This window comes from Dioscorea cayenensis, chromosome 19 (genome assembly GCF_009730915.1).
Source record: "Dioscorea cayenensis subsp. rotundata cultivar TDr96_F1 chromosome 19, TDr96_F1_v2_PseudoChromosome.rev07_lg8_w22 25.fasta, whole genome shotgun sequence".
Lineage (NCBI taxonomy): Eukaryota > Viridiplantae > Streptophyta > Magnoliopsida > Dioscoreales > Dioscoreaceae > Dioscorea > Dioscorea cayenensis.
The window spans coordinates 1,871,974-1,886,164 of NC_052489.1; the positions used below are offsets into that span (position 1 = coordinate 1,871,974).

General features: G+C 37.7%; 2 protein-coding genes and 1 non-coding gene across 3 annotated transcripts; 1 reads left to right on the forward strand and 2 right to left on the reverse strand.

Moving 5' to 3' along the window:
* The first annotated feature begins 2,391 nt into the window (after positions 1 to 2,391).
* Positions 2,392 to 2,465, forward strand: TRNAE-UUC. The gene has a single exon. It is a non-coding gene; the product is annotated as a tRNA-Glu (tRNA).
* A 109-nt stretch (positions 2,466 to 2,574) lies between these two features.
* LOC120250571 (3-oxoacyl-[acyl-carrier-protein] synthase 3 B, chloroplastic-like) lies at positions 2,575 to 6,280 on the reverse strand. The gene is made up of 8 exons (XM_039259399.1): positions 5,889 to 6,280; positions 5,118 to 5,266; positions 4,495 to 4,631; positions 4,093 to 4,195; positions 3,891 to 4,009; positions 3,443 to 3,507; positions 3,137 to 3,356; positions 2,575 to 3,048 (listed from the first exon to the last, which is right to left on the reverse strand). The coding sequence occupies exons 1-8, from the start codon at positions 6,086 to 6,088 to the stop codon at positions 2,827 to 2,829; spliced, it is 1,215 nt and encodes a 404-aa protein (XP_039115333.1). The 5' UTR covers positions 6,089 to 6,280; the 3' UTR covers positions 2,575 to 2,826.
* A 206-nt stretch (positions 6,281 to 6,486) lies between these two features.
* LOC120283270 lies at positions 6,487 to 14,129 on the reverse strand. Its single transcript, XM_039289908.1, is given in 7 exon segments — positions 6,487 to 6,702; positions 6,704 to 7,816; positions 7,818 to 8,943; positions 9,140 to 9,739; positions 9,946 to 10,217; positions 10,735 to 13,338; positions 13,340 to 14,129. Coding segments are annotated over 7 exon segments (6,450 nt in total). The 5' UTR covers positions 13,964 to 14,129; the 3' UTR covers positions 6,487 to 6,591.
* Between the last annotated feature and the right edge of the window lie 62 nt (positions 14,130 to 14,191).

A 14,191-nucleotide genomic window follows, 5' to 3' on the forward strand; every position in this document is an offset into this window, starting at 1 on the left:
TGTGATTTTAATTAAAAAAATAAAAATAAAATTTAAAAATACAATAATTAAAAAAATCTACATCATTAGATTAAAAAATATTAATAAAAACAAAATTTGGATTAAAAAACACATTATAGATATTGACAGTAGACGGTAATCACGGGAAAATTTAATAAACAAATTAAGACATCTAAAAAATAAACTAAGGAAAAAATAATTAATAATCAGAAAATATACCATAGAACATATTAAAAATATGGGTTTTATGAATTAATAAAAAAATATTGTACTCTGATAATAAATATTAATACATGATGTATTATTGACATGACCCTTTCAAAGTCAACAGAGTGACAGATAGATATTGATGTTACAAGTTAGTTAAGCAAGCTACTTCTTAATTAGACCACCATGATACAATTAACATGTGTCCTAATATATTTTTATAAATGAAATAATTTTATTCCATTGTTATTTTGAAATTTTTATATCCTTGTAATTTGAGTTGGTCATACCAAATCCTTGAGAAAGACATGACTATATAACAAAGATAATTGAAGGTTAATTTACTTGCAAAACTTCAAGTGTTTATATTTAAGTCTCTAGTAAAAAATTCATGGTATACCATGCAATCAATGACCAGAATCTTACTATTTATCTGCATGAAAGACAACAATTAATGTCATTTTCTTTTAGAAATCCAAATTCAAACGTGTTATACCGAGTGTTAGTTTCTTCCTTTTTTTCCCATAGAGTGGAATATTTAAGTTTGATAAGTATTTGTAGGATGGAAAATATGGTAACCAAAAAGGAACAATCGAAACTTTGAATATAGTTTGGCATGTTCATATACATATACTTATCATGTTCAAAGTTCAATGCTAGAAATCCTCTGGTCTAAGTCTAAGAGGGAAGTATTCCAAATTAAAGATTATTAAAATGGTTATTTAGATATTTACCAAAGCTTTTGACGGTCAACTTTTACACAAATTCAATATTAGACTTCGTCTTCATTAACTTTTAATAAAATTAGTCAATAACTAATAACTTTGATCATAAAGACCGCTACATTTTTATATAAAAAAAACTTTAAATAAAATTATAATAAAAAATAAAGCTTTATCATTATTAACCATTTTTATTAAATAATAAATTACATAATAAAAAAATTTAAAACAGTGGCACCCGTACTAGAAAAAAATAAAACTCATTGGAGGATAACTCAAAGTTATTCGTAAGTGCATAAAAAATATGCTATTTAAGCAAATATATGATGGAGAATAAATAATTATTTAATATGTTAAGTTACTTGACTCGATAAACAAACTATATCTTAGAAAAATAAAAATAAAATTATTGACTTTTTGCGATGTTTTTTTAATTTTTAATTAACATAAATAAGTTTATCTATTACGTATATCTTTCTCATTAAATGTGAGAACATGCATATATTTATATTCTTTTCTAAATTCAAAGTCTTAAATTTTTTTCAAAAAGTCTTAAATTGACATCCTAGTCAAAATCACAAAAAAGAAAAATAAATAGAATTTTACTCTAATAATGATCAGAGACTTCTTGGCCATATGATATTTGAATGTTTCAGCAAGAACAAGTTCATGCATAACTGTTGGTTAGTACATATTTGACTAGAGTAAGTCTAAAGAGTTAGTGCATATATGAATGCCCAATGCATTTACTTATATATGGATTTTTAAATTCTTACGTATATGCATTTACTTACATATTTGTTTCATTGGAAAATCATTTGTTTTTGTTAACAATAAATATTTAGCACAAAAGTCATGTAGTTGGAATAAGTTTAATTTTTAAATTATACATATTAACTTCACACTCAAAACTATTATCATTGCTACAAGATATTTTTTAAGTGTTTGAATAATATATTACTTGTTGAAAGTTCTGCATATGCTTGATATGGGTAAATATGAAGAATGATGTACCATAAACTATTTTAGTCCAATGTTTGATTTACGTGTAAAAACGAAAAATTACATTATTTGATTTACAAATGAGTTTATATATATAGTACTCCACAAGAAATTGCTTGAGCATAGCACAAATTGCTAAAAACTTTATTTTACCATAACTATAATACAACTTTTTAACCACACTACAATATAATTAAAAGACAATTATATTTTTTATTAAAATAAAAAATTACATCATCTAATAGGTGATGACAGCCAAATAAAAAAATTTCAAAAATTTTTAAAAAATATTAATTAATGTATTTTAAAAATTAAAAAATATACAATTATTTCTTTAAGTAATGACTATTAAAAATGGGGGAAAAAATTCAAAATATTGATGAATTTTTTCCCAACAACGCAGAACTATCTCTTCCTATGTTTTGATATAGTACAATAATGGATGCAATATCATCACTGTTCCATTGTCGTCTAGTCCGGTTAGGATACCTGGCTTTCACCCAGGCGACCCGGGTTCAAATCCCGGCAATGGAAAGATATCTCTCATTTTCCATTTTTTTTACTGTACGAACTCATGAAATTACACTTCTTAATTATTAATTGTTTATTTATTTATTTTATTGAGCAATCTTTAAGCCCCTGCTTTTCTTCATACATTACCTCAATTATTATTCATAAGGCTCCAACAAGTTTGAAATGAAATTACAAGAACAACTGAAAATTTTCCACAGTTTTCTCAACATGTCTTGACTGAAGGCCAAAGAAGAAAAAAAAAAATGAAATCATGACCAAGGAACAGATTAAAATAAAATAAAAAATAACAAGAAGAAGAACAAAAATTCAAAACTCGAACAAGCCGGGTAGCTTGCTTGCTATTAGTCATTCACTCAAGTTTTCATCCCCACCGAATGATGGCTGAACCCCATGAAAGTCCGGCCCCGAAACCAGCAGTGGCGATGGTGTTGCCGGGCTTCACCTTCCCTCCTCGAACAGCCTCGTCCAATGCCAATGGGATTGATGCAGCACTGGTGTTACCATAATTGGCCAGATTCGATACTACCTTGTCCGATGGGATCTGTAACCGAGTCGCTACAGCATCTATGATTCGTTGATTCGCCTACAAAATGTTTCATGTATTATTCTACTTAAATCCATGATTCTTGCTGACATTTTCTATGCAGTTAACGAAATAGAAGCATAACTACCTGATGAAGTAGCAACCAATCTATACTGGAACTAGTAAGGCCGGCGTCTTCTAGAGCAGCTTCAATAGACTGTGGAACACAGCGAACAGCGAAGCGGAATACCTCCTTGCCATTCATTTGGATGCAAGAGTAGGATGATTTCTTCGGAGAAAATACTGGTGTGCCATTCATATTTGATGTTATCTTGGTTTCGTCATCCTTGGCGACTGCGTGTAGGTGTCTGAAACAGAGCCAAAAGGTAATTTGCCGAATAAAATATTGAGCCTGAGTCCAAATACATGAGTTTCATGAGTTTGAGTTTCTCACCTTTGGCCTTGGCCATCGCTATGTAAATCAAACCCAAGCATGCCATCTTCATCACCACTACAGGCCTGTATAAAAATTGTATTCAGAGGGAGTGTTTTCATCACAAGTTAGAGCTTTTATTTTTAACAATCACAATGGTTTGGCATTACTTTCAATTTACATGCCAGAGAAAGGTGCAGTAAGGATGGTTTGGCATTACTTTCAATATACTTATACCATAGGTCACTCATTCGGGACAAACTTCGACAGTGCAAACTATCACCCACCCAATCATGGTCATTTAACAATCAATAAATTGACAGTTACTATACCAATCGCCAGATAACTCGTGAATTAAAGTAAACAATGACGGAAACAACAAAACAACACAGCCAATAGTGAGGTATAAATAACTAAACAAAAATTTCAAAAGCAACAATTATGCATACCAGCAATAGGAAGCTATTACCTGAACTAATACAGCACCAGCCGCATCACCAAAGAGAATGCATGTACCTCTGTCTGTCCAATCCACATACCTTGAGAGTGCATCAGCGCCAATCACTAAAATATTCCGATAGCCACCTCCTGTATATAGGGAAGAATTCTATGAATTCATAGTTATGCTGAAAAATGGAATCGTAAATGGGAAATCAATATATATAGGTTACCCTTGATGAAGCGAGTAGCTGTAATTAGGCCTATAACAAAACCACTACATGCAGCCGTAACGTCAAAAGCCCAAGCATTTTTGCACCCTAAATCCCTTTGAACCTAAACACGTGCAAAACAAATCAAGAACCTGTCATGGATAACAAGCCTAAAAAAGCGAGAATGTTTCTTCCTCTTTAGTCATTGAAAATTCCCGAGAACTAAAGAAGAAAAACATTGTAACAACTATGATACAAGCACTGAATGTTTCACTCTAGAGGTACTGCAAAGAAACATTAGATCATACACATTTGATCAATTCAGAGGGAAGCTAATATGCTAATGTGCACTGTTGGCTTAACTTATATCAAGCCGATATAACTTCAAGGTATCATACATGAAAAATGTATTCTAGAGCATACCCGGGCACCTCCTCCAAAAAGATCATCTGGGGTGGATGTGCACATAATAACAAGGTCGACATCATCTGTCTCAACTTGAGCCATGTCAAGTGCTCCCTTAGCTGCATCTACGGCCAGCCCATTCAAAGTTTCATTCCCTGTAACAATAAATATGCTAACATATACGTGCAGATATATTGCAACATTAAGACAACACACCCAATGGAGAGCCTTAAACACATCACATGGGGCTTCTTACAAGCTCTCGGAAAAATTATACCAATACTGGGCTAATTTCTAGCTGCGAAGAGCTAAAGAGTAAACTGCAGGTTTATAGAAATTTTTATGCTTCATTTGTGCCACTTTACACCATCAAGACGGAATGCAACATGTCATCTTCTTGGCCAGCACATTTCTAGAATACTTTTCTTGTATATGTATCTAGAGATCCAGAAATGTTAAGGCTTGAGTTCCCTCCACCAAATTGTTTAACGGGATGTTCAGTGAAAAAGGCAATTGCAAAAGGAATTATAAGCTAGTCTCAGCACTTAAAAAGTTCTAATACTTCACTTCATCAAAATTTAAAAGTAAATGACATAGATCTCCTACGTAATTGGAGCAGGGACATAGTTGAAAAATAGTACCTGAAAGAACTCGTCGACTACGTATGCCTGTGCGAACTGAAATCCATTCATCTGAAGTCTCAACAATTTGCGCAAGGTCATCATTAGAAACAAGAAGCTTTGGCACAGCAGACCCACATCCAACTAGCTTAGAACCCATGCCAACAAGCCTATAAATTCCATATCAAATTTACTCATTCTAACCAATATATTAAGATATCATGTGTCCTGCTCCTTGGAGGAAAACAATAAAAGATAAAAGAAACACAAACACTTTCCAAATGTATGTATCTTTTCTCGAATCATTAGCAAAAAATTATTTTTATCATATCTGCTTATCAAATAACAAGTTGCAAAGAATTAGCCAAAAATTCATAGAAGCAGAAGAGCCTAGCCATCAGGAATTCAACAATTCTAGAATCTAGACACGTCGTAACTAAGCATACAATTCACAGAAGCACAAGATATCAAAAACACAGTCAAATATTTACAGAATTCATGCCTCAAATCCTCCACTTTATCTTTTCAGACAAAACAAGAACATACGTGAAAGGATAAATTTCAACGGAAGAACATTTCAAGGAAATCACAAATGAGAATGAATTAAACTAAATATGGCAAACAAGAAGTGCAAAATTTAAGAAACAATCAAACTCAAACCAGTCCAGCGGCACCTTACAAAACTCAAAATTTCCACAACAACAACAACAACAATAATCAGCAAAGAAAATGCAGACTAATAGACAAACAAAAGCACACAAAATGCACAAAGAACCCCAAAAAAAGCAGCACCTTGGGAGCCGGGCCTTCGAGTGGGCAGCCCCCAACACCGTTCCCTCCACACCACTCTCCACAGCACAGCATCTTATCACAGCCCTCGCCGGATTCCACTCAATAGAGAAAAATCCGGATCTGGAGAAGCGAAAAGGAGCCAACTTTCTCGGCCTACAGCATCGAGGAGGGTGGTAAACGAGCCCGGAAGCGCTAGCCATAGAGATCAATAGATGGATAGAGAACGAAAAAGGTGCGATATTTAGTAGATCATAGCTGAATAGAAGTGAAAAACAAGGAGTATTAAGAAGGAAGAAGAGCGATGAGATTGAGACTTTGCTCGAGCTCCTCGAAATCTCCGCAATGGGATCGATGATACCGAAATTGAGGCGTGGAAGACATCACTCCATCTTTTTTTGTTTCTCTTTAGGCAAAACAATAAATATATATATATATATTTATATATTCTAATTTTCACTTTTTTTATATATTTTTTTATTCATTTAATTTGTGAAAAATCATTTTTATTTTTTAATTCATTTACTGGAATAAATTTGATTGAAACAAACAGAACATAGAGAACCTGTAAAAGAAAACTTCCTAAGAAATCACTGGTGAGTTTCATAAATTTTGAGTGGCCAATTCTGCAATTGAATGGTCAAAGAACAGTGTTTACAACATTAGAATTACACAAGCTGAATAGTTTCTGTTAAGTATACAAGCATTATCTAAGAAGGAAGTAAGGATCGAAGTTTTCGGACGATGCTGAGAAATCGTCGAGAATGTTCTCATGTGTTTTGATCACCAAAAAGTACAGGTTAAAGATCAGAGGATTTTCGAAGATATGGCCGAATAATTCTTCTCAGTTCTGTAATTTTCGATAGATATTGTTCTTCTGGTGAATGGCAGCAGTTGGATAGATTCTTTGCGAGAACATAAAGGCCGAGTAAATTCGCATATAGTGATGTAAATGTGTCCTTATGGTTACCTACGCCACCAATCCAGTCAGTCCTCTCGGCTTCGGAATAGTTGCGCGCAAATGATAATAACTGGTTTATGAGCTTCAGTCTCCACTGCTGCAAGAACATATCGAAATTGCTGCCTTCTGCCAAAGAATTGGAATTCAATAATTTCTCGAGCTGGACACAACATATTTGGCATATCAGCAACTTCTCTTCATGATGGTTATCAATCTCTTTGTCGAAGATCTGGCGAACAAGATCCCCACAGGAGTTCACTGAATGAGCAGAGTCAAAAACCCGCATCAACAGGAAATTCGAGTACTTCAGCCAGTGGCCAAAAATAGATGATAAAAACTCAAAGCTTGATTCGATCACTTTTGCCACTTGACTAGCTACACTGTCACCGCAATGGCTTCCGTTCGATCCCTTGGATTTTGCTATGCATGTCTGAACATTCTTGGCAAGCCTTTCTCGAAGCACAAAATCCTCATCCTCCAACAGTTGGATACAAGTGAACCACATATCAAGTATCCTGCAACCGTAGAGATTCACCAAATCTGACACTTTAAATGGGGAACTCACATTTTCAGTATCAAAAACATGTGGCTCTTCATCGAGAATTTGGTTGTTAGACACTAAGGAGGCAACTAAATAGGCTTCTTCAAGCAACCCAGATGCTATTATCGATTCTGCTGCTGCCTTCCTCATGTTCACGGGCTCTGCTGGCAGGCTGCGTTGTTTAACCACGGTAACGAATACTTCAATACATTTATAGACTACAAGAATGTTTGCTGGCTCCACCTCTCTGCTGTTATCAGAAACTAACACTCCATTCAGCAATGCAGCGAATTGCTTAACACATACTCCCATGCAGCACAGAAGGATCTCCCTCGTCTTCATTCGCTTCACAGTGCTGTTCAAATAGACCAATCTGTTCCAGAAGCAAGAGACAGACTCAAAATCATATGCAGTCTTTTGGCAATCCAAAGTTGTAGATTTTCTCAAACTGGAGTATATTCCATGAGAAAACAATCTTCAGACAATAATAAAGACATTTAGGGTTTTCTTCAACATCCAAACGCTTCATTACTGTTGATTGAAGATGGTTCTCAGCCCAGATGTGGTAAATATCATTCGCAGAGTCAGGTTTCAAGCATTGCACCAGGTGAAAAAGTTTTTTCAGAATTGCAATTCTGACTTCATAGGCAGCATCAGAAAGGCAGAGCATCACTTGCTCCTGAAGGCTGGAAACAGAGATCTCATTCATCAGCATGTCAGATACGGAAGGAAGGGGTTGAGAACATCTTTGAAAGTTGAACCGTTCTTCAAGGTCCTCCGTATTACCTCCAAATCTGCAGGAGAAATACGATGAAACTGCTTGTCTCCGTAGGTCATCTTTAGTTGGATCATGCCAAGCAAGGGCAGGAGATATTTCCATGACCAAGTATTCAGCTGATAACTCGAGCAACAATTTTCTGATGGCAGTAGTATGTTGGCTACCAGCATACAACCTTGCAATCCCAAGCATTTTATCCAAAACACATAGATACGAAGTGTTTAGAGTAGGACAAGGGCATGTTTTCATACTACCAATCCATGCACACTTCAAGAGAACCTGTATCAAATCACCAATAATCTGATCTTTTTTTGAGTTATCAGGTAAATTTTTGCAGTTGATATCAAGAAGCGAAAATAACTGCAAGAGAACTCCATGAATTGAGTTGAAAGAAATGCGGCGAGAAGCTTCTGTTTCATGTCCATTCATCAGATTTTCCCCATATGGCAAACAATAAACTATCTCACTAAAAACAGAGGGCAATTTCTCATTAGATACCAAACCAGTCAAAGCCCTTGATGCCAGGACCCGAACTCTTAAATTGCTTTGGGTTGCACACCTCTGGATGTAAGGCATCAATAAAAATGGATCCAATGCATCTTCTGTTTCAGAACTGATAAGAGAAGGCTTGAGCCTAGACAAAAGAATCAGAATGGGGCACAAGCTAGGGTGGATGGCTTTTGCTATGCGAGATTCAACACGCCTGGAGTGCCCGTCCCCGAGCAGCTCAGTGGCAATCTTCAATTCACTTAACAGAAAAGGATGTAGAGCTGGATACCTGGAAGACACAGTTCAATGAGTTTGTTAATGAGCTTGGATAAAACCGCTCCACAGTGTGCCATTACCCAAAATGTTCAAGGCAAGCAAGTGTTTCTTCTCATGTTTAATGATAATAATAGCAAATTTGATCACATGCCGAAACATAGACAACGCTAAATGCAACTACTCGAGACAAACAATTGGGAGAAAATTACCGATGGAAGAATTCTAGTCCAGTCAAAGCACGTCGTGCAGATTCACGTTTTTGTACATTAAGGAAACCAATCATGCGGCGAACTAGAGCAGTATAGGCAAGACAAGCACTGTTTCGGATCTCCCAGTAGGGGGAAGAGAACGCACTTATTGAAATGATCAAAGCTTCGGCACAGAAACCTGATGTATCAGTTGCTAAATTTGTATCATTGAAAGCGGCCCTAAGAACATTGAAGGCGTGTACAGTAGGCACCACACCCTCATCCCGGCTCTTTGAGGATTTGCAGCTCACATCCACCTCTTTATTTATATTCTCTGATGGTATTCCATCAAGATTTGGCATGTAGTCTTCAAGAAGCACTGTACCATCCTGCTTACCATCTTCAGATTTGGGGCACATCGATGCATTTGCGACATTTATGAGGAACCCCATTGCCCATGGAAGCAGTTTCTTTGGTGTCCCTTCTGGCTCTGACAGGAAAAAAGCAATAAAAGCAGCAGGTATTCCTGCACTCCTCCTCAACAAATCATCTACAGTCTGCCCCTTTGCAATTGTCCTCTCCATCAACTGTTCCATCCAAGATTCTGTCATCTTGCAAAGCCTAACAAAAAGAAAATTACCATCAGTTCCACAAAGTAGCGTGAAGACCATTCCAGAAATTTTCTTGTGTAAGCAAAAGAATGAACTTGTTTTCAAGAAATATCAAAAAATAGAAAGAAAGAAATCGTCTCATGAAATATTGTTGCTATGCAGCCAATATTCATCACAAGGCGGTTGCAGAACTATAGACTTGGAAATAAAATGCACCTTGGATCATTAGAGCAGAGCAGACGATTGCAAAGAGCAGTGAAGCCTGCTCTCGTTTTATCAATCGCACCATTATGCTTCATTTTTAGAAGGACCTGGAGAAAATGGTTCCCCATGATCTCCAATTGTTTCAAATCAAGTATTGCATCAGGTGAAGAAATCATATGTATTGCATCCCCGTTGCTGTGATAAAAATCAGAGTTCAATTTATCCGACTGGGAGCAGCTTGGCAGTGGAATTTTTCTAATGATAGTCCCTAGAAGAAGACTGACCTGAAATCCAAACGAGTATGTCAATCTGTATGAAATAATTAATAGGAAAATGATAAGAACATAAGCATCATCAATGGCATTGTTTCAATGCAGCTCACTATAATAAATGCAGAGCTAAATACATAATAATAGACAAGCAAACAGACACAGGCTGCATCAGATAGAAAAAAAGGGTTATGGAAACTTATACATGATCATAATAACAATCATAAAAGAAAATAGAAGCTTATAAAAGGGGTTCAAGAGAGGTAGAGAGCCATTAACAAAAAAAAAAGCTAGAATACTAAATTAGCTCATGATTTTTTGTGATAACATCCAGTAGTGACTTCAAATATTTGCTTCTCTAATATGAAAATTAAAGATAATGGAAAATATCATTCATCAAACTTAGCACAACTGTTATGCAATGAATTAAAAAAAGAGAAAGAAACAAGATAAAAGGAACAAAAAAATAATCAGCCAATTGAGTCCCACTAAAAAGACAAAAAGGAATGATGAATGCAAACAACTATAATACCTCCTTCATAGCAAGCCAACAGCCAACCATAACAACTTGTTCTGCTGGTCTGACAGCATCCTCTGTTTTTGAAACTACATCTGCTAGCTCTGACAGTGATTCAGGTCCATCCATTTCCACTGGAACTTCTGAAAGAAAACAGTCGTCCTCAACCATATCATCCATGTCATAAGGGATTGACAAAGCATCTGCAGAAACAACCCAAAGGGCTAATGATGTTATTCGCATAACTAGCTCAAGAAGCTCCTCTAATAGACACCTCATCTCAGAGCCACTTGACAGGACAATCTCCGAGTTCCAATCCAATTCCTCAAAAGTATATCTGAGTGTGAGCAGTACTCCATGAACGAAGCTGTTTCTACATGCTTCAGAAAGATCTTTCTCACCCGCCTCAACCACAGCACACAACCACTGAATAAGTGATGAAATATATTCTACGACAGGAGCCCGAGTTCCAACATGTTGTAGCTCTCCATTTGTTAGTTTCTGCTCAGCATTCAAGCAAAATTTGTCAGATACCCCAACTTGCCATCCAAGTTCCATTACATATTTCCTAAGTATAAGGCGGAAGGTCAAGGCACCAGCATCACTTTCTCTAACACGTGGACTGCATACCAATTTCTTTGCCCATCTTATTAATTCAATCAATGAATCCTGAGAGGAAATTCCAGGCAGAGGGGTTGGAAAGCATAAGAGAATGCGAAAAGAGCTTTCTCTTAATCTATCCCAACTATCAATTATGGATCCTACAAGTAACAATGTAGAATCTGCTGAAGTAAACTCTTCCTTATAAGGATAGAGACAGTGATTACCTTGAGACGGAGGGCTCGGCGGCCACACGTCCATCATTATAAGAATAAGCTCCATGGCCATGGTTTTCCTCTCATAGGGTGCAGAAGGATAACAAGAGTAGAAGAGGAAGCAACTCAGCCACTTCATAAAATGAAAAAGGCTCTCCGCCCGACATCTGGTGGCATCAGCATGACCATCTTCATCACCATTACAAGACTCGACAGGCTGCCATGAACCTTGCTTCACCTGTCTCTCCAATGCTGTCCGGACTCTAGAGAAGAACTTCCTGAACAGGCTTGTCCACTTCATCTGGAAAGCTGTTGAAGAGCAGCGCATATTCAATGGCACTGCTCTTTTCATCAAGTTGAGCTCCAAAGAAGATGGAAGACTAGCTGTCTTGGGATTCAGAAACAGAGATTCAGCAGCATCTATGCGAAGACTGTCATCAGCATGTGTCAATGCTAACACCAACCACTCAACAGGAAGTCTAACATTAACCGCCTTCACACACACGACAGCAAAGTGATGAGCTATATCCTTTTGCAATGAAGACTCTAGGTCTAAATCAATGTCGCCATCAGTAAGAGCAAGTGAGCGAGAAACTTTAAGTAAAGAAACAAGCGCAGCTACACGCTGGTCGGTGTTCAGATCTGCATCAAACTTGTTTTCTTCTCTATTAGGCCCAACTGAAATAAAGCCAAGCATTGAGAATATGCTATCGATATCAACATTGAGGACAACAGGAAGAGCATAAGTGTTCAAGTTAGTTCGAAGTTTTGAATTGCCAGAAACCAGACCATGCAGTATAGGAGGCAAGCACAGCCCTCTAAATGATTCATACCCATTTTCAATACCATCAAGGCTCCAGCATTCATCACGCAAGCACTCAAGGAAGCATTTCAAAAATGATGTGGCAGAACAACAAACATCATCGTCTAAATAAGCATAGGCTGTCTCAAAAGGTAGCTTATTGTTCAATTCCAGAAGAGACTTTGCACCCAAGCGTTTGGTGAGAGAAGCCAAAGGAATATACCTGCCCTTGCAACGGGGCCCTAGCTTTAGAAGATCGGCAGCAATCTTGCACAGGAACAACTTAAACCTCTCAGGAGCCTCCCTTGAATATAGAGATGACTTGACATCCAACAAAAGATCAAGGATGAGATGTACTTGCTTGACCGTCTGACTCAATGGATCCTCAAGATTATTCCAAATAATTCTTAGCATGCGGTTCGACATTTCTTCAGGAATGGCATCATAATCCCCTGAAAAATCAGCAAGTTCTGCCAATATCGATGTCTTTATCTGCTGCAAACAAATCTGTGTCACAGTAAGTGCATGGAAATTAAAATGACTGTCAATTGGATGCTCGCAATACTTGCATAGCTCCGGCAGAATCCCATCATACAAAATAGTCCATGAAGAGCCATTATTCAACCCAACAATCCGCGCATTAAGGATAGTCCTCGGAACAGCAGTCAGTATCCCTCTCAACAAGCAGAGCCTGCTCAAAACAGATAAATCCTTAATCTCCAAATACAGATCACCATCAGGCATCACCTTCTTCACACCCAAATCCCCATTTCCTACACCACCATCACAAACACCAAACAACCCTCTTGAAATGAAACCGCGGAGTTCCTCATGGCTCATACAAGCCTGCACCGCCGCACAAAAGCTCACACCAGAAGCTACCAAGCAATCCCTCGAAAACGCACCAGAAGACTTCAAAACACTCAAAATAGTCTTCACAACGCTCTGAAAAACGCTCTGGTCCTCCTCCAACTCCATAAACTTTGAAGGATACCTTTTGAAGCAGGTAATATAAACACGACATTGCCTCCTGGCACTGCTCCATGACCGCAGGGGAAGGCCGAGATCCTTCATTAATGTCTGAAATCAAGCTAGACAATCCCGTAGCCACATCCAAAGCTACTAATTCAGCGCAATCCCTCAACGCATCGCTTAAAACTCCCAACTTTGGATATCCCATCAACGACAACGCAGCCCGGGACACCAAAAACCGCTTTTTCCCACTTCTCCCCACGGCGCCATGTTTCCGGCACAACGAAAGGAGGCAACTTTGGATCAAAGGATGCGACTTTCTCGCCTTGGCAAGCGAGGAGATCAAAGTCCGGTGGAGCGGAAGCGAGTTCTCGAGGAAGAGGATCTCTAGGTAAAGGCGAACGGCGGCAGCAGGAGGCTCAGGTGCTGCAGCTGCAAGGAGACGGGCGAATGACGCGGCGAGGTCCTTCGCGGCGGAGATTTGGGAGTAGGTGGAGGTCAAAGAGATCAAATTTCTCAAATTGGAGGAGAAATCGGAGACGGCGAGCTCGTCCGTAGAGATTAGGTCTAGAGTTTCGATGAAGGATTGGGGGAAAACAATGGAGGTGTAGGTGTAACGATGGCGGTGTTGCAAAGCTCGCCATTTCGCGGACATTCTCTTGGATTTGATTGTTCGGATTTCAGGAATTTGCTGAGTTTAAGAAAAATCAAGAAAAAATCATGATAAAAGAGAACAAAGATTTGGAATTAGGGTTTCAACTGGGGATGATGTGAGAAATCTTTTCTCAAATCGTTCCTCTCTTTGTTAAGTGTTAACTCCACTTCCCGCGAGAATGAGAGGAAGGCAAGAGACGAGGTTTATAGTTAGGGTTTAGCCTTAACT

Excerpts from the sequence above, each read along its gene's own strand:
- LOC120250571 (XM_039259399.1), bottom strand. The coding sequence starts at position 6,088 with ATGGCTAGCGCTTCCGGGCTCGTTTACCACCCTCCTCGATGCTGTAGG. Across the intron at positions 4,632-5,117 it reads TAGTCGACGAGTTCTTTCAG|GGAATGAAACTTTGAATGGG; the intron begins GTACTATTTTTC and ends TTATTGTTACAG. Across the intron at positions 4,196-4,494 it reads TTTTTGGAGGAGGTGCCCGG|GTTCAAAGGGATTTAGGGTG; the intron begins GTATGCTCTAGA and ends GCACGTGTTTAG.